The 19,418-nt window shown below is 40.9% G+C and overlaps 1 protein-coding gene across 1 annotated transcript in view; it reads left to right on the forward strand.

Annotated features, from left to right (window-relative positions):
• Positions 1-19,418, forward strand: part of TPH2 (tryptophan hydroxylase 2) — a 99,823-nt gene that overhangs the window by 43,614 nt on the left and 36,791 nt on the right. Inside the window, exon 8 of the mRNA XM_021092003.1 lies at positions 14,339-14,465. Coding sequence (XP_020947662.1) covers positions 14,339-14,465 — 127 coding nt within the window. The remainder of the gene's footprint in view (positions 1-14,338; positions 14,466-19,418) is intronic.

Below are 19,418 nucleotides of genomic sequence, written 5' to 3' on the forward strand. Positions count from 1 at the left end.
CATTTTCAATTGGGTTGTTTGTTTTTTGTTGTTGAGCTGTGTGAGTTGTATGTATATCTTAAAGATTAATGGAGTTCCTGTTGTGGTTCCAATAACGAATCCAACTAGTATCCATGAGGATGCAGGTTCGATCCCTGGCCTTGCTCAGTGGGTTAAAGGATCCAGCGTTGCAGTAAGCTATGGTGTAGGTAACAGATTTGGCTCGGATCCTGCATTGCTGGGGCTGTGGCATAGGCTGGCAACTATAGCTATGATTCAACTCCTAGCCTGGGAATTTCCGTATGCTGTGGATGGGCCCCTGCACCTCCAAAAAAGATTAAGCCCTTGTCAGTTGTATCATTTGCAACTATTTTTTCCCATTCTGCACTATTGATATTTTGAGCTAGATAATTCTTTGTTATGGGAGTCTGGCCTTTGTATTATAAGATGTTTAGCAGCATCCCTGGCCTCTACCTGCTAGATGTCAAGAGGATGCTTCCACCACTGCCAGATGTGACATCCAAAGATGTCTCCAGACATTGCTAAATGTCCCCAAGGGCTACATCTCTCCAATGAGAGCCACTGTTTGAGAAGAAGAAATTTGACAGGTCGTGTTAATGTTGCTGTTCTATCTGCCAATCATACTCTTGGAATCAATCTGTTTTGTTTCCTTTTAAAACACCAATCCGAGTGTAGCATTCCCTTGTTTAACTTCTCTTGGTTCCCTGTTACACACAGGGAAGAAATGTCTGATCTCATAAGATCACATCTTCTGTCTCTCTTTCTTTTTTTTTTTTTGTCTTTTTGCTATTTCTTTGGGCCGCTCCCGCGGCATATGGAGGTTCCCAGGCTAGGGGTCGAATCGGAGCTGTAGCCACCGGCCTACGCCAGAGCCACAGCAACGCGGGATCCGAGCCGCATCTGCAACCTACACCACAGCTCACGGCAACGCCGGATCGTTAACCCACAAGCAAGGGCAGGGACCGAACCCGCAACCTCATGGTTCCTAGTCAGATTCGTTAACCACTGCGCCACGACGGGAACTCCCTGTCTCTCTTTCTGCCTCCTCCAAAACATAACGCTCCAGCCATGCTGTGGAGCTCGTTGATTCATGCTTCCATCCCTTTGCACATGTGGTTCCTTTGGCCTAGAATGACTCTTGTGAAATCATTTTAATTCTCAGGATTTAAGCTCAGTTGCGATCCTTTATGTGAAGACTTTTCTTATAGCCCTTGGCCTTACTTCTATTTACTTCTATTTTAGTACTTACAACATTGCATGGTAATTACTTGTTCATGCGTCAGTCTCCTTCATCAGACCATAATTAATGGAAGGCCAGCTGGCAAAGGCAATGTAGGAATGAGAAGATCCAGACTGAGGTTGGAGTTGATCCCCAAGCCTGGCACATAAAGTGAAAACTGAGTCCAAAATGGGCTGAAGCCTTGAACACCACTGCCACCAGGAGGTGCCATATTTGAGACATACTTAAGAGTCCTGGACTCAGTCTGAGATCTCTGGAGTGAGGGGGCACAGCAGAAGTCCTGGCTGTACCCTGTGTGGTGGTAGCACCTTCTGCAAGGCTGCAGTCCCGTAAGGGTGCATGTGCTCCACTCCCTCCTGGGCCTTTACTCTGATTTCAGGAACTGCTGCTGGACACCCCTCTATCAGTAAGTCATCTTAATGTGTTCAGTGTATTTAGGCAAAATCAGGAACCATTAACAGTGGAATTTTAGACATCAGATGAAGCCGTGAGGAAAGGTCACTGGACCAGGATAGTTTTCTTTCCAAATCACACCCAGGAGGGGCAACCTGTTCTGCTCATCTGTTTTGCTCTGGGGATGATCATTTCAAAAGAAAAAAGTGGCTGTTCACTGTGAAGCTGAAGGAGAGGAGGGAAAGGAAATGTGAAGGTTGTCCCTACCTCCCTCTTATGAAAATAAGAGAAAAAGAGAGAGGGAGGGAAGGAAAGAAAAAGAGAGACCCAACTACACTTTTCATGGTGCTAAAAAAAAAGGTTTCCCTCTCTTTGGGTAACAAACACCATAAGGGCCAGAGAACTCATTGTCCTTGCTTAAAAAACAGTGTCAGTCTGTGATGTGTTCTAAGTTAAATGTTTGAGCTTCTTAAATGTGACTTTAAGAAATGTGACTTACAACCTATGAGGTTGAAACTGGTGCAGGTCCCTGTGGGACAGTCCTGTGCCTGGATGTGTTGCCCATGTCTAAAGTTGAGTGGATCCTCCTTTCCCAGGGCAGACAGTGGATCAGAGAGGTAGGACCATCTCTGGATTTGTCTCTGGAAGACTCTTGCTGGAGAGGGATGGTGGAGATTGAGTTTAAGAAAGTCCTGGGCATATTGGAGAAAGAAGAAGTTGGAGGGCAGGATCTTTCTCTCACTCCCTGGTCTCGTTTGGCCTGGTCTGGTCCTGATGTCAGCTTCTGGTTTTTAGAGAGGGCTTTGGATTTCCAGCTATCATATGCATAACCCTCCCCCTAGTTCTGCTTCTGTTCATTTGGCTTTTCTTCCCGAGCACTTCCTTCTAGGGGATCTGTGCTCTCTGTTCTTCATAGTTCCAACAGACTTTGTTTTTTGTATTTGGGGTTTTTTAAATCTTTTCTAGGGCCGCACCTGCAGCATATGGAGGTTCCCAGGCAAGGGGTTGATCCCACAGCCATAGCAATGTGGGATCTGAGCCGTGTCTGTGGATCCTTAACACACTGAGCAAGGACAGGGATCAAACCCACATCTTCATGGATACTCGTCGGGTTCATTAATTACTCAGCCACGACAGGAACTCCCCAACAGACTTCTTGAATGTGCTTTGTGCAAGGTGGATGTTGAATACTTGTGAACTGAATTTGCATGGGCATGTATACTTATGGTTATGACTTTCAATTTTATCTGCAGTTCCAATGGCCAGTGGTATCTTAGAAATGTGAAGCTCTTTAATAAGAAATATAATTTAATAGAACCATATTCTTCTGAGGCCAAATCTCATGCTTTTCTTCCGAAGATGTGTGGGCTCAGTAAGGTCTTGGAAATGCAGGCAAATAAGGCAAGAAGATCCTATTTTCTGAGGTTTTTTAATCCAGTCTTGTTCTCTCCAGTATAGGCCCAAACCCACTCTTTAGATTTCTGGGGACGAGCAGAGGTAGCCAGATGCCTCATGGTTCTGTACCTTTGAAACACAGAACACTGCCCATAGCAGTGTTGAAGTACACATCCATAGCACAACCCTCTTACCCCTTGTCCATTGCTCAGGGAGAAGTGACCAGGAGTTTTCAATACAAACATACATTCTTCCACATCTGTTCTTGGAGGTCAAGCCAGTTCAATATCTATCTTTCCCAAGGAGCTATTGCCAAAGTATGAGTGTGATTTTGTAGCAGAAATCCCTTTTAAAAGTGTTTTAATGAAAACATTTAAAAATGTTCCTTCTTTTTTCAGATGTTGTGCTTAATATACTGGTAACGAAAATATCCTTGGCACAACATAATATAAAGCTTATTCAGTCAGGGAGTTCCAGATTCAGGGCTGCATTGGGATGATTGATAATTCAGCACATACTGATGTGGGCCTATCTTCTGCTCTTTCCTAGTGTGTCACTTTTCAAATCAAAGAGCAAAGTTTCACCACTAGGAAGTAATTCATGACACCATTGACTCATATTGCAGCGTTTATTGCCATAATACAACTAAATGCATTTGCGCTAAGGAAAATTTTTCTTGTCACAGTTGAACACTTTAGGGGCAATTAATGTTATTTTTAAATATAACTATTTTAAAGTTTAAAAAAGGTTTTGCAGCCAGGTGATTTTTCTTATAATTGCCGCTGTGTTTCAATTTTACAAGAAAAATAAAAGTGAATTATTTTTGACATTAGTTTTCATCTGTTTCTAAGCTAAGCAAGTGAATTTTGTGCTTAGCCCTTGCTTATTAGAACAGAACCTTCTCTAAAACAGGCAGATGTCACTCATTTCCTTTTCTTGTGGCTCAGACATTAATCCTCATTTTTTCAAGTCACAAAATCAGCAGGTGAAGACACAGACTTTCAAATTTATAAGCAAAGTTGGCTGCCCCTCTCTTAATTGAACAGATGCCTTTCACTAGGTCTGTAATGAGAGAGAAGTTAGGACCTTTCGTTTCCCAGCTTTCCCTCCTTGATGCCATCTGAGATTCTGGGTCTGTGAACTTGTCTGATTTAAGCCCTGACCGTCATGGGTGTTTTTAAATATGGGGTCTAGCTGAAGTCAAGTCTGGGCAAGGTCTTACTGGAGAGCTGGGAAGATAAGCCAGAGCTTTATAGAGTTTAACCTTCATTCGAGGAGCTCTTGTTTAGCTTACACTTGCTCTTTCCCACAGATCATCCTCATCCCTGCCAAGCGTGGTGCCAAACCTCCTGCCCAGCCAACTGGCTTCCTCCACATTTCTATCATCATTTTTGTTCAGGTTAGCAGAGAAGCATCATACCAGCAATTCTCAGAAAATGGCATGTTCTCAGAAAGCCAGTCCCATCTGGCCTCCTTTTCCCATGTTTTAACCCAGAGCTCATTCTCTTAGCATAGCAGCCTTCTTCTCCCTTGGGAGAAATTTGGTTTGGGCTATACCCATGGTCAATTAAGTTGTTAGAGGCCCTAAGACCTGAGAATATTTTCCTGCCTTCTGTCCTCCAACATAGATAATTTCAATATTATTGAAACAACAGAATTGATAATACTACAGACTTACTATTAATAACAAACATGTATATTCCAACTATTATGTGCCAGGCACTATTTTAAGTGTTGTATGTGGCTGAATTCATTTAATACTCATAACAACCCTCTGAGTTGTGAGTTACTATTATTATTCTGAATTTATAGATGAAGAAATTGAGGCATCAGAAGGTTAGGTTAAATAACTTGCTCAAGGTCACACAAAGTCAGGATTTGAACTCAGGGATTAGTGCCAGCACCTGTGGGGTTAACCACTCTTCTATATTAAACAGTAGTGCTACACAGGAAAACTCAAAACTTGTGTGTGTGCTAAAGTTGAATAGCTTCTTTCTTGGTTTTCCAATTACAAGTTTTGTATAAGATAGTTGAGAGTGATACTTTCTTGCTTTAATTTGGTGCCCTTACTTTGCCAGGACCCTGAATACTAGTGCTGTGCTGTCCTATCCAGTGTTTGGTCCAACTACTAGGCTTTGTTAGAAGCCCACTCTCTCCTTTGATCCTGACAGGCCCATGGCTAGCCCTGCCCCCTTTATCAGAGGAGGCATCTTTTATTTCCCCAGGAAAAAGAAGGGAGAAATATCTCACTACAGAGCAGTGATGCAGATGGGAGGCTGCTGTGTCCTCATCCTCAGGCAGAAGGCCCTATGGACCGCATGCCTGAAATCCAGGCCCCACTATCAGCTCTCAGTGTGCCTGTTGGCAAACCATTTAACCTCCCTGTATGAAGCATGATGAAGTAACGCTTTGATCTTCACAGAGAAAAAGGCTTTATATAAATACTGAATAGGTTCACTCTTTCTAGGCACCTCTTAACTTTGTGGAGGCTGCTGTGCCTGGTAGCGTTCCAGTGTGTCCTTGGTTACTCGACCACATTCCCAAAACTGGGACGCCCAAGTTTTCACTATTGCGTGTAGTTTTGTGAAGTGGCTCTAAGCAAAAATATCCCCCAGGACTTTTTGCTGAGTCTTTTGTCTCAAAAGCTCCAAGCACTCTAACAATAGACATTCTATTAAAAAAAAGAGAAAAAAACAAAAAAACCACAACCCTATACATTATTTAAAATCTGTGTGTTTTTAAAAATATATTTTATTTTTTCCACTGTACAGCATGGGGACCAAGTTACACTTACATGCATATATTTTTTTCCTCCTTTGTTCTATTGCGATATAAATATCTAGACATAGTTCTCGATGCTACACAGCAGGATCTCATTGTAAATCCATTCCAAGAGCAATAGTTTGTGTCCAATAATCCCACGCTCCTGATCCCTCCAACTCCCTCCTTCTCCCCCCGGGAAGCACAAGTCTATTCTCCAAGTCCATGATTTTCTTTTCTGTGGAAATGTTCATTTGCGCTGTATATTAGATTCCAGTTATAAGTGATATCATATCGTATTTGTCTTTGTCTTTCTGACTTATTTCACTCAGTATGAGAGTCTCTATTTCTATCCATGTTGCTGCAAATGACATTAGATCATTCTTTTTTTATGGCTGAGTAGTATTCCATTGTGCATTGTAAAACCAAATTTGTGCCTAAGTGCCTGCTAGAGCGCTGTTGTTGTTCTGTTAGGCTGTTAATGGTAGTGACTTGGGATAAAGCTTTCAGCTGTGTGTATATATGTATGTCTATATATAAAATTAGATATATTTTAGCAGAGTCAAAGTAGGATTCCTTTTTTATTCCCACTTCCACATTCACCAAGGTTTGCCTTCCTTATGCAGTACCTGTAATCCCAAATTAGCATTCCTAAACATCCACACCCGAGTCACAGTTCATATTCTCAGTCCCACATGGTCAGAGAGAAGCTCATTTATGGACCCTCAGGTGCGGAAGACAGAGACGACCTGGGAAAAAATGTTTTCTTAGAAATATTTGCATTTTTGAATTGCAAGTTCAGAAGAAATTCAAAGTGACTGAATCTTAGGAAAGGAAGAAGTAACCACTGGTTATATCTCTTCATTACTGTGTGGAGAATTATATCGATTGATAGGTACAGGAGCCACTATAAAAGAAAAGGAAAAAGAGATCTGATGTTTCCCACGCGTGTTCTGTTCAGCTGGCATTATTCCACTCACGTCTATGAGGTAGGCAGGATTGTCACCATCTTACAGATGGTAGTTCCAGAATTCATTGAAGTTGGGTCATTTCCCTCAGGTCATATAATTAGAAAAGAGCAAAACCAAGATCTAGTCCAAGTCCTTCTGTTACGTTGGAAATTAGGAAAATTATGCTTTGGATCCATTTGGATTTACCTTTATGTGGTATAATAGAGCCCTACCATCTCTGCTTTATTGTGTTGGGTTCAGAAAGCAGTTAATAAACATCTATTATGTGCCAGGCCTTTCTAAGCACCGGGAACCCAAAGATGAACATAGATAGCTTGACCTCAGTCTTGGAGAAACTTAGTGCTTCTTGTTTAAGTGGTAAAATGTCTTCCAAAAGGATGAAACCTACTGTAGTACAATAGACTTAGGTTTAAGTATAATTCTTTTTTCGTCTTTTTTTTTTTTTTTTTTAGGGCCACACCTGAGGCATATGGAGGTTCCCAGGCTAGGGGTCAAATTGGAGCTATAGGCCCTGACCTACACCACAGCTCACAGCAACGCCGGATCCTTAACCCACTGAGCGAGGCCAGGGATTGAACCTGTGTCTTCTTGGATGCTAGTCAGATTAGTTTCTGCTGAGCCACGATGGGAACCCCAGGTTTAAGTATAATTTAATGTGTAGTAATATCTAACTTGTTGGGAACTTATGTTTCTAATCCATTATCTTACTATACTGTTAAGAACCCCCTAAAATTGGGAACCTTATAATCTCCAATTTATAAATAAAAAACAATAATCTGTGTTGTCCAATGTGGTAGAGATATGACTATTTAAATTTATTAAGATGAAATAAAACTATAAACTTAGTTCCTTAATAGGGCTGGTTACTTTTAAGTTATTCAATAGTCTCCTGTACCAAGTGGCTACCATTTTGGATGATACAGATTCAGAATATTTCCATCACTGCAGGAAGCCCTATTGCATAGCACTGATCTAAATAACTTGCCCACGCAGGAGGGTGGGACATGGACGTAGGTCTGACTCCAGGCACAATACTTACTACCATTATGATATATTGCCTCCTTAATATCTAGCGAAAATTTGAGGGAAAGGCAGACAGGGAAGGAGTTAAAAATCTTTTATTTATTTAAGCAATTAGAAATACCTGGGATGGAGTTCCCGTCGTGGCTCAGTGGTTAACAAATCCAACTAGGAACCATGGGGTTGCGGGTTTGATCCTTGGCCTTGCTCAGTGGGTTAAGGATCCAGTGTTGCCGTGAGCTGTGGTGTAGGTTGCAGATGTGGCTTGGATCCTGTGTTGCTGTGGCTCTGGTGTAGGCCGGTGGCTATAGCTCTGATTAGACCCCTAGCCTGGGAACCTCCACGTGCTGCGAGAGCAGCCCAAGAAATGGCAAAAAAAGACCAAAAAAAAAAAAAAGAAAAGAAAGAAAAAAGAAATACCTGCGATGATAGGGGAACTAGAGACTAATGGGACAGTTTCCCTTGCAGCCTTTTTGTGGTTGTTTTAAGAATTGGAAACTATTTCTTTCACTGGATCATGAAAATTAGTACTTGCTGTTTTCTCTTTTATGGAACCATGACGTGACTTTTGCTGAGAGTTGTTCTAGGATTATGTCTTACTTACTTTTAAGCCCCAGTTCCTACATAGTACTTGGTATATAGTAGGTACACAATAAATACTTGAACTGAATTTCAAAAAACCCTAAAACTGCAATATCTTCTGCCGGTCTCAAAAGAATTGTTGTGAAGAGGAGTAACATTGGTGGCTTTCCTTATAATTCCTAGGGGGCAAAGGGAAGGAAGATTTCCACCAGAGCAATATCCAGGTGCTCGGCTTCATAAAAAGAGGGCCACAAATGCATTTATCTATACTCTGACAGGCACATAAGAGGGAGTGATCTTAAGAGCTGCCTAAAATCTTATCTGGGCCAGATTTTACAGTATGCTATTTTAAATCTAAAAAAACTCTGTATATAGCTCCAAAAAGAGCACTGAAAAAAATTACCTCAATGCCAAATTAATTCCCATTATTTTCTCCATGCGGTGCAAAGCTGCCCCCTTTTCAATATGTCCTGGTATGTTATCCCATATTACTTGCACTTACCCACCAAATGTTGTGTGAAAGCTGGAAAAAATACCCTATTTTGGCTCCCAGTTCCACCTCCTTATTTTCATACAATGTACGCCCTCCCCCCACATCTTCCTTTCCTTCTCTTCATGATTTAGCTAAAGTGTTGGCTTCTGTGTCATTTAGAACAAACAGAACCTATTGAAATAGGGTTTGAAAGACACAAGTGCTGATTTGGGATGGGAAGCAAACGCTGCATGCCCACTCACTGCTTCTTAAAAGCTTTAATTTACTGCAAGAATAAAAAGTTGTTCAACACAACAAGGAGTCAGCTTTGAAAACTGATAAGAGGAGAAGAATGCCAGACTCATTTTGAATTTGAACTTAACAGCTAAGACCCTTCTTTTCCCAGCAGCAAAGTGATCACAACTTTCTTAGAATGATTTAAGAATTCCCTGGAGGCATTTTGCCCAGGTCCCTTTGTAAGCTTTAGAATCCTCCTAACAGGGCTTATCAGAGAAGATTCCAATTTAGAGCAGCAAAAGTTTAGTGTCTGATATCAGCTCTAGCTTTTCTTTTTTTTTTCTTCTTCTTCTTTTTTTTTTTTTTTTCAAAAGGCGACATGATGTTTTACAGTGTTAACAGTTTTGAAAGGTCCTACATTTCCAGTGAACAGAGCACTTTTGTGAAAAAGGCTATGAAAAGCATTATTCAGGCAAAAATGCATCAAAGGATGTGAGTTAAAAAAGAGAAAACTTTGCCGATGTGGAGATTGGAGGCGGCATGTGCTGACAGGTGCAATTATAGCCAAATAATTGAATCTTTTAAGAGAGATCGGGTGAGATAAAGCAATAGTTGTGGACTCACATTGGAACTCTGTTCATAATTAGACACTCAGGGGTCCAGCTGTGGATGACACAACCAGAGTAGGGATCATGAAGTACTTCACATGCAGGACATAATAGCTATTGCACTTTGTGAAATAGCATGATTTCAGCCCAACAGAACTTAATTGATACAAAGTTTGGAAGGAAGGCTCAGCCTTCTCCCTCAGATTCCCTGTAATAGTCTGGAACCTCTTTCTGCCCCTGAGTCGTGGTCAACCCAGCTTCTAAGTCCTTTGATCTCAAAGGAACTAAAGAAAATGTCAACTTAGTTAATTAATTGCTTTAACTAACAGCATTAAAATATCTATGCTGGTTGAAGAATTTCCAGACACTTCAGTTTCCTTGTCTTTACCTCACGTCTTAGCTAAAGACACTGGGATGAGAACAATCTGGTGTTTATTTCTGAGAATGTCCCACCAAAGTCATAAAAGATAATAACCCCTTTTCTAGTCTTGAAATATAGGTGCTTAGAGCCTTTGCTTAGTGAGAAGTGGGGTGACCTATGTACTGCATCTCCGCTTGCTCAGAAATCTGAACGGCAGTTCCTTCTCAGGGTCTCTGCATGGAAACCCAGCAGCAGAGAGGGTATAAGCTAGTGAAACACAGTACAATTATTTCTACTTAGAACTGGGCAAAGGCTTCTCTGGCCTTTAGTTATTCTGTTATACTTCTTGCTTCAGGCTTTCATTCTTAATGAAACCATATAACTTATTCTGTTGTAATTATGATTTTCAAATTTATAATTTCTTTTCTTCTATGTATGATTGGATTATCTTGTCGATAAATGCTATTAAAGGTACTTAAGTTGGCTGTGGGTTATAGGTTTCTGATAATGACACCTTAACTTAAAACCCGGGTCATAGCTCCTTTTCTGCCACAAAGAACTGACTCCTTAATGTCTTTGGATCTCTAATATTTTCCTTCTTGCCTTTTTAGCTGTCCAAAGTGAAAACGTTCACTTCTATATATAAGCATTTGGGCTCCATTGGTACCTAGGCAGGTAGAAGACTGTCTTTTCAAGTATTTAGCAAGCTCAAAAAGTAAATCCAGTTTTGCTTCAAGAATCCACCACCATGGGAGTTCCTGTCGTGGCTCAGAGGTTAGCAAATCTGACTAGCATCCATGAGGACACAGGTTCAATCCCTGGCTTCGCTCAGTGGGTTAAGGATATGGCGTTGCCATGAGCTGTGGTGTAGGTGGTGATGTGGCTCAGATCCTGTGTTGCTATGGCTATGGTGTAACCTGGTGGCAATAGCTCCAATTGGACCCCTAGCCTGGGAACCTCCATATGCTGCAGGTGCGGCCCTAAAAAGCAAAAAAAAAAAAAAAAAAAAAAAAAATTTCCACCATCATGGTAACCACGCCCTACTCCATTCTTACATTATGAAGCACCCAGCACAGTGCCTGGCCCATAGTAAGCATTCAGTCACATGTTGGCTGCAATAACTGTTTTAGTGTCTGTTTATTTATTCAGACCATGTGCTAATACTCACCATCTTTAGTTTTTCCCTGGAGTTTGACATCTGGTCTAATTTTGAAATTGTTGCTGTCATATTTTCTTCCTGGACCGGTAGAGGTGTTTTAGTATTTACATCAGAGACTACAGTGGGGGTATTCAGATTTATCCATGGTGGGCCACTCGACCCCAACATTGGTCCAGATTGCAAGACTTTTTAAAAAAAATCAATCACAGGAGTGAGTCTACAGTGCCTACTCTTAGCACAGAAGTAATTAGACCTTTAACTGAATCAAAGGCAGGGGGAAGGGTAATTAGTTACCTAGTTAACTGTGTTTACCACCTTTCCTTATTCCTCAGTATATATGTATGATGTAATTTTATGGCATTAAACTTGGGCAGCTCAAAATTACATAATCACACTTAACTTTAGTTTTAAGTACTAATTGCTTGAAGCCTGCTAGTGTTCCAAGCATCATCTGTTACAATAGTGGGTCTGCGCCCTGTCTTATTATCACCCTGTAGGCTTTTAAAACAATACAGATGCTCAGGTCTATCCCAGAGAGTCTAATTAAATTGGGCTTATGTAGCGCCCAGTCACTGGTATTTTTAAAAAGACTCCTCAAGTGATCTGGAAGGTTGAGGAGTGAGTGGTAGGAAAAGAGACTTAGGACATACTGACTACATTTTTACTTGTGCTAAGCAGCTTGGTTAAACTCTCTCTCTGCAGCCAAAACTGTGCCCCACCCACACCCTTCTCATTTACTCCACTTTGTAAATTAAAACAACAGAGCAGAAAGAGCATAGCTTTGAGTCAGAGGCATTTGATTTCAAATCTTGTCTCTGTCTCTTATGAACAGTGTGTCCTTGGAAAAGATGCTTGCATTTACTGAATTTTAGTTTCCCCATTTATCAAACAGGAATAATAAGACTCCTTGTAAATGAAGATGAAATTGCTAATGGAATATGAAGACATTTAGCACAGTACCCAGCACATAATAGGAGCTCAGTGCTCAGTACATGTTAGCTTCCTTTTTTTTTTTTTTTCTCCTTCTGTCTTTAATTTCTTTATAGGTGGAATGAGGGCCTCTGATAACATTTAAATTCCCCTTATGCCCTAAAATCCAATGAGTCTGATTCTCCACTTTAAGCAATGTGATTGGAGTAACCACTACATATTCTTTCCCACAGATTCAGTTTCTGTGCAAAAAAGAGATTATTGGCATGCAGTTGATGGGAAATTAATTTGGAGTTTCTTTTAGTATCATGTCCACATATTATCACTTGGCTGCCCTTTCAACCTGATGTATCTGTGAAGTGGCCAGCCAAGGTTGGTCATGTGGTTTGTGTTGTGGGAACAAGATTTTTTTTGACTGAGTAATGCCATCTGTTTCATGTTTGCATCCATCTTCTGCCCTTGACCACCACTGCCTCGCTTCAACTACAGAGCCATCCCGCTCCCTTGATACTTGTAATAATGGTAGTAGTACCTGGCATTTATGTTACAGTGTCTATTTGAAGCAGTGCAGTTTAGAGGAGCCCAGGTGAAATCAGGAAATATCTTTCAATTACTACCTGGCTCATTAATTTTTGTCAAGAAAATAAAATATTGCTGCCTCTTGATTCATTTCCAGAGAGTCATGGGGACCTCATTCCAATATAGCGTGGTATCAGGAAACAGTCTGTGATTCACGGCAACGACTCAGGAAGGCATCTGCCTTGCTGCATTGTGACACACACCTGCCTTTGCCTGGTCATCTGGCTCCAAATGGAAGCTCAGGCAAATGAGAGAGGATCTAAACGTCTATTATTCTATTATTAGTCCAGGCTAACCAAAAATCACAGTTTAGGCTGGAAGAGTCTTCCATGGTACCGGCTCAAGGGAGTTGCCTGTCTTAGAGCAGATAAATTGTCTGTGGAAAGAGCTGTTCCATGATGACAGTATGATCCTTTGTGTTTCCCAGTGCCTGCAAATTTTAACATGGGATACAGTGCAACTAAAGGGTTAAAAACAAGAGTTTAGAAATCGGAGTTCCTGTCATGGCGCAGTGGTTAACAAATCTGACTAGGAACCATGAGGTTGCGGGTTCGGTTCCTGCCCTTGTTCAGTGGGTTAAGGATCCGGCGTTGCCATGACCTGTGGTGTAGGTTGCAGACTCGGTTTGGATCCCGAGTTGCTGTGGCTCTGGCATAGACTAGTGGCTACCGCTCTGATTCGACCCCTAGCCTGGGAACCTCCATATGCCACGGGAGCAGCCCAAGAAATAGCAAAAAGACAAAAAAAAAATTAAAAAAAAAAAAGAAATCATGGTAAGCTGGATTCAAAATTTGGCTTTATTACCACCTGTAGCAAGAGTCAAAAGACTTTTTCAGTAAAGGGCCAACTAGTAAGTATTTTAGGTTTTGCAGGCCATGTAATCTTGGTCACAGCTACTCAACTCTGCCGTCTTAGTCAAAAGGATCCATAGACAACACTATGGATAGACAATCATGAATTTTATTTATTTATTTTTTATTTCCCCAATACATTATTTTTTTTTTCCTAGTGTGTAGCATGGTGACCCAGTTACACATACATGTATACATTCTTTTTTCTCACATTATCATGCTCCATCATAAGTGACTAGACATAATTTCCAGTGCTCCACAGCAGGGTCTCCTTGCTAATTCATTCCAAAGGCAATAGTCAGCATCTATTAACCCCAAGCTCCCTTAATTTTAAATTAATGAATGGGCATGGCTGTATTCCAGTAAAACTTTATTTACAGAAATAGGCAGTAGGCCAGATTGCCCACCCCTGATCCATAGAAAGTTACATTGATAAGTTACTTTAATTCAAGTTTCTCTTGAGTGTTAAAAGAGGTAATGCATGTAATAAAACACTTACCACGTGCTTGGCATATGATAAGGCGTTGAAAATAGTAGTCGCTATTATTTGGTTTAAAATATTACATACCATGTAATTTAAGATGTGATTGATTATAAGATGCATCTGAATCTCAGAGATGTTTAAATGTGATGAAAGGTCTTAGAATTGGTGAAATTTGGCAACAATAATTAATGATAATAACAGGGTCATATGTAGAATTTTGTCTTGTTCTACTAGTGATAGTTTAACTGGATAAATTATCTAGAGATAACATTTCTCTGTGATGTTTTTCTTGCCAGAGACACATGTCATGAACTCCTGGGACATGTACCTCTACTTGCGGATCCTAAGTTTGCTCAATTTTCACAAGAAATAGGCCTGGCATCTCTGGGAGCATCAGATGAAGATGTTCAGAAACTAGCCACAGTGAGTTCATTTTCAACTAAAAAAACATTCTGTTTATGTTGATTTGTAGGGTAAAGAAAGCTTCAGCGTTATTGACTATGAATAATAAGGCAAACATTCTGAAGAGGACATGGTGACTTGACTTTTCTCCATGTGTGTTCCTTTGACGCACAGTGTATTCTGGTTTATTAAATGTCAAAATCTTTGTATTTTGTTCTTCTCGTTCAGGGTTGGCTCGATAGTAAATATTTTAGGTTTTCAGGTCATGAGGTCTCTGTCATAACTACTTGGCTCAGCCACTGTGGTGCAAATGTAGGCACAGACAATGTGTAAATGAACGTGTGGCCATGTTCTTATAAAACGCTGTTTATGAAGCTGGAGGTAGGCCACCTCTGGCCTGTGTGCTGCTATTTGCTGACTCTTGTTCTAGTTCCATGTAGATTTCCTTGTAAACGCTAGTGCTAATAAAAGGATGTATTTGTGGTAAAGTAGGGGTGGTACTTAAGGTTATCTCTGGCTAGTCAATATGGGTGTGGTCAGAGGCAGTTTGAGGCAGCAATAAGAAGCTCATGCTAAACAGCTGTTGGAAGTACAAAACCAGAAAAAGAACTTAGGAGAGCTGTCCTCTTCTATAGCAGAAGGCTGCCAAGGGGGAATGCAGGCCTTTGGGTTGCTGGTTCTCCAAAATTTTGAGAGGAGGCTGGAAATCTAGATTTCTAATGAAATTTAATGATTTAAAATTTTTGGTTCATTAAACAAATCCGATATGAGCTAAGGAAAAAAATATATATGTACACATATATGTACACTGAATTAGGGTCTTGATGCCAACTTATAACAGCACTCTAGGGATTGTATCTCACGTATATTAGCTATCTATTACTGTATAACAAATAACTCTAAAATTTAGTGGCTGAGAACAATGAACATTTATTATCTGTTTTTGGAGATTTGGAAGCAGCTTAGTCCAGGGGTTCTGGCTCTGGGACTCTACATGGTTGCCCTTACGATGTGGGCTGGGCCTGTAGATGGCTGCAAATTTGGGAATCTTCTCCCAAGATGGCTCACTCGTGTGGCTATTGGCAACTGGATTCTTCTAGAGTGAGGAGAGGGAGGGAGAAGTAGAAGGGGAGAGAAAAAGAAAGAGGGAGAGAGGGAGGAAGAGAGGGAGAGGAAGATGGGGGAGAGAGAGAGAAAGAGAGAGGAAGGGAGAGGGAGATGAGGGGAAGAGGGAGGGAGGGAGAGGAAGAGAGGCGGGGGAGGGAAGGGCAGGGGGGTGATAGAGAGACGTAAACATTGAGCGAGGAAGTTGCAGTGACTTTTGTAGGCTGATCATCAGCCTATTCTATTCATTAGAAAGGACTCACTCCAGCCCATATTCAAGGGGAGGAGAATTAGTCTCCACTATTTGGAGTACCAAAGTGTTTGTAGATATATTTTGAAACCACCACACTGTAAATCCTGTTATTTAATTTTCAAATCTTATCTCTGGCTTTGAAGTTTACATTTTGGAACTTTTTGTGCCTTTCAAATTTTTCTTTAAATTTTCTGGCTTCAGCTTTTGACCCTCTAATATACTCTTTTTTTTTGTCTTTTTATTTTGGGCCACACCCATAGCATATGGAGGTTCCCAGGCTAGGGGTTGAATCAGAGCTGTAGCTGCTGGCCTATGTCACAGCAATGCCAGATCCCAGCCGCATCTGTGACCTATACCACAGCTCACAGCAACACGGATCCTTAACCCACAGAGCAAGGCCGTGGATGCTAGTCAAATTCGTTTCTGCTGAGCCGTGACGGGAGCTCTCAGTTTGTACTCTTGACCAGGGTTGAATGTACTGCTTACTTGTCTTACTCTGAGCAGCTGCAAACTGGGATTCAGCTCTGTCAGGCTGCGTGTGTGTGTGTGTGTGTGTGTGTGTGTGTTGTCCAAAGAGAGGAGGAATGGGGTAGTCTTTGTGGATGTGAATGTAGGTGGGTCCTAGTGAGTGATCTTATTGTTTTCTTAATAGCAGTAATAAGAAAGCAGTTTTATTGTCCCCTGTTTTTACATTATGTTAATGATTAATTAATCCCCATCATTCAAACCAACAATTACAAAGAATATGACAGGGTCCTCACTTTTCAGAAATCCATTGTTTATATAGATTAAACTAAGATTTTCAGAGGAGAGAAACTTTGTGCCAAGTCTTGAAAGGTGAGAAAAAGTCAGCCAAGTGGTGAAGGGTGGACAGAAGAGTTAGACAGCCAGTTAAAGCTAGAATAAGAAACCTCTGGTTTGGGGCTCCACAAGGAATGCCAGCTCATCAATTTAGAGGGCCGTGCTGAAGCCAAGGATTGCCTTTTGTATTCATTTCCTATCATTACCATTAACAAATTATGCATGGCTTAAAACAATACAAATGTATTCCTTTACTGCTTCATAAAGTTGGAAGTCTGACACAGTTCTCACTGGTCTGAAATTAAGGTGTCAACAGGGCTGTGTTCCTTTCTGGAGGTTCTGGGGGGCGATCTATTTCCTTGCTTTTTCCAGCTGCTAAAGGCTGTCTGCTTTCCTCACTCATGGCTCTCCTCCATCTTCAAAGCCAGCAAGGTTGCATCTCTCTGACCTTCCTTCTGCTGTCACATCTCTCTCACTGACTGAGCTGGGAAAGATCTTTTGCTTTTAAGGACTTAGGTGGTTTCCACCTGGATAATTCACAATAATCTTTCCATTCAAGGTCCATACCCTTAATCATGTCTGCCAAGGTAACATATTCACAGGTTCTAGAGATTAGGGTGTGGATATTTCTGGGGGAGAGCATTATTCTATTTCTATTTTTACACTTGAACCTTGAAATCTTTATCACTAAGACCAGTGAATTTGTGGGATGAGGAAGCTTTCTGTTAGAATTTATATTCCTTAGCGTGATTATAACATCCTTGGCAAATGTGTTGTCGTAACTCCAACAACCAAAGCCATTTTCATCTTTTAGAGGTCATTAACCACGTTTCTCTCTCCCTCTCCCTCTTTTTCATTGTTCTTTCTCTAGAATGTACCTGCTTTTCTGTAAAATTTAATTCAAGTCTGTAGATAGTCTCTAAGTGGCTAAAGAATCTTAGGTACCATGAGGTAGGAATAGGGAAAAGGCAGAGGTAGTATTTACTTCAAGGAACTCGTGATCCAGTACACAAAAATACAGAAAACCCAGAGTCGGCATTAGCTTTTATTCATGTACAGAGGCAGATATGTAGGAGAAGTGGATTTAAGGTGAACCTTCTCAGTGTGTGTGAATTCTGAGTTCTGTGTTGGAGACTGGGACTCAGAATCGAGCAGGGGCCAACAACGGGGCTCTTCTCTGCATGGGAATGACTGATGACACATTAGGTAGGATCAGGAAGCTCCCAAGAAACCTCACAGTGGCCTTGACAAGGAGAATGTAAACTTGCAAAGACTCTAACACAGAAGATTTTGAGTCTCTTCTAAATGTAGTAGAGAGTTGAGGGGTGTGGTGCCTCACCTTGGTTTTGCTAAATTTACTCATTTATCTTATCTCTTTCCACCCACCTCAACTCTCCTTGATTTTCTGTCTCTCATAAGCCTTGAGTTTCAATTCCTTCCAATTTTATAGACAGCCCACTTACTCTCAAGAGTGCTTTGCCAGACCATGGAGACATTTGGAAAGCTTTTCCCGTGTGATAGGGAGAATATGGAGGAAGATAGATTCACAGTGTGAAGAGGCTAGAGAGGTTTGTTTTTCCTTTTTTTTTTTTTTTTTTTTTTTTTCCCCGAAATGGTACTATAACTTCCCTTGACCTCTAGCTCCACATCCCATCTCTCAGTTAAAAACAAAGTGAATGGAAAATAGCTGGAAGATGGTCTGGAAAGAAAACACAGATTCCAGCCAGGCAATTTCACAGTAAATCTGGAATAAATAACCTGTTGGATGCTATGCATGTTAATGACCCTCAAGCCATATACTGAAGCTAGAAGCCCAATTTAATGACTCTCTTGCAAGGATTAAGAGATTAAGAGGGAAGGCCTCACTGGGAGGGATAAAAAGTCCAAATATGGGGGGAGAGTGGTGGCTAGTGAGGGCTTTTAGCTGTCCAGATGAGAAATGGAGGTATTATTAGCTGATTTCCTTCAAGTTGTTTCCATTAAGTCCCCTGAAAAAGTACGAGAATAAAATGAGAGATGAGATGTACCAAAGGAGAAAAATCCATAGAGAGAACAAATGGGAAACCACGGAAATCACTATTTATGCAGAACAATGAGACAGCCCATATTATTCTTTTACTCTAGGTGAGATTTAGATTATTAATGACTCTGTTTATATAGTGCCTGCTTTTCCTTCTTTAGTGAATTTAAGCACTTATGAAAAAGAGAGTCACTCCTAGTGAAAGTAGACACTTAATAACTTTCTGTGATGTGCTGTCAAGGAATCCATCTAAGGACAAAAACAACCTCTGCTAAGTCTAATGGGTACTGCCAAACTCCTGTTTTGTCCAAAGCTGCTTTTGAACCTCTGGGTCTGATTTCAGAGGGACTAGGCTCTTGCCTATAGACACTGCCTCTTCTTGCTATATTTCTGCATGATATTTACTTTGACATTTTAATAATGCTCATTTTTGAGAATGAAGCTATCTTCACTGTTTTATGTGGGCAATGGTTTCTACTCCCAGAGAACCACTTAAATGAAACTCTTTTGTATCAGAAGAAATTAATGATGATGCTTGGTAACTGTATTTGAAATGCATTGTTATACATGTAAATAATTTGCCCTCTGGTGGATAATGAATAAGGCCACCGGATTTGGCAGCTGCACTCTTTTCATACTCATCAGAGCTGTCCAGGGTCTGTGCATGATAGATATGCAAAAATATTCCCAATAAGGGCTGCTTAGCATGTGCTATAATTTTCAGACCAGCCATTTCCCACGGTAGTGCTGGCTTATGTGAATTTCACAGGTTAGTGTCTTCTTTAAGGACTATAAA

This window comes from Sus scrofa, chromosome 5 (assembly GCF_000003025.6).
Source record: "Sus scrofa isolate TJ Tabasco breed Duroc chromosome 5, Sscrofa11.1, whole genome shotgun sequence".
NCBI lineage: Eukaryota > Metazoa > Chordata > Mammalia > Artiodactyla > Suidae > Sus > Sus scrofa.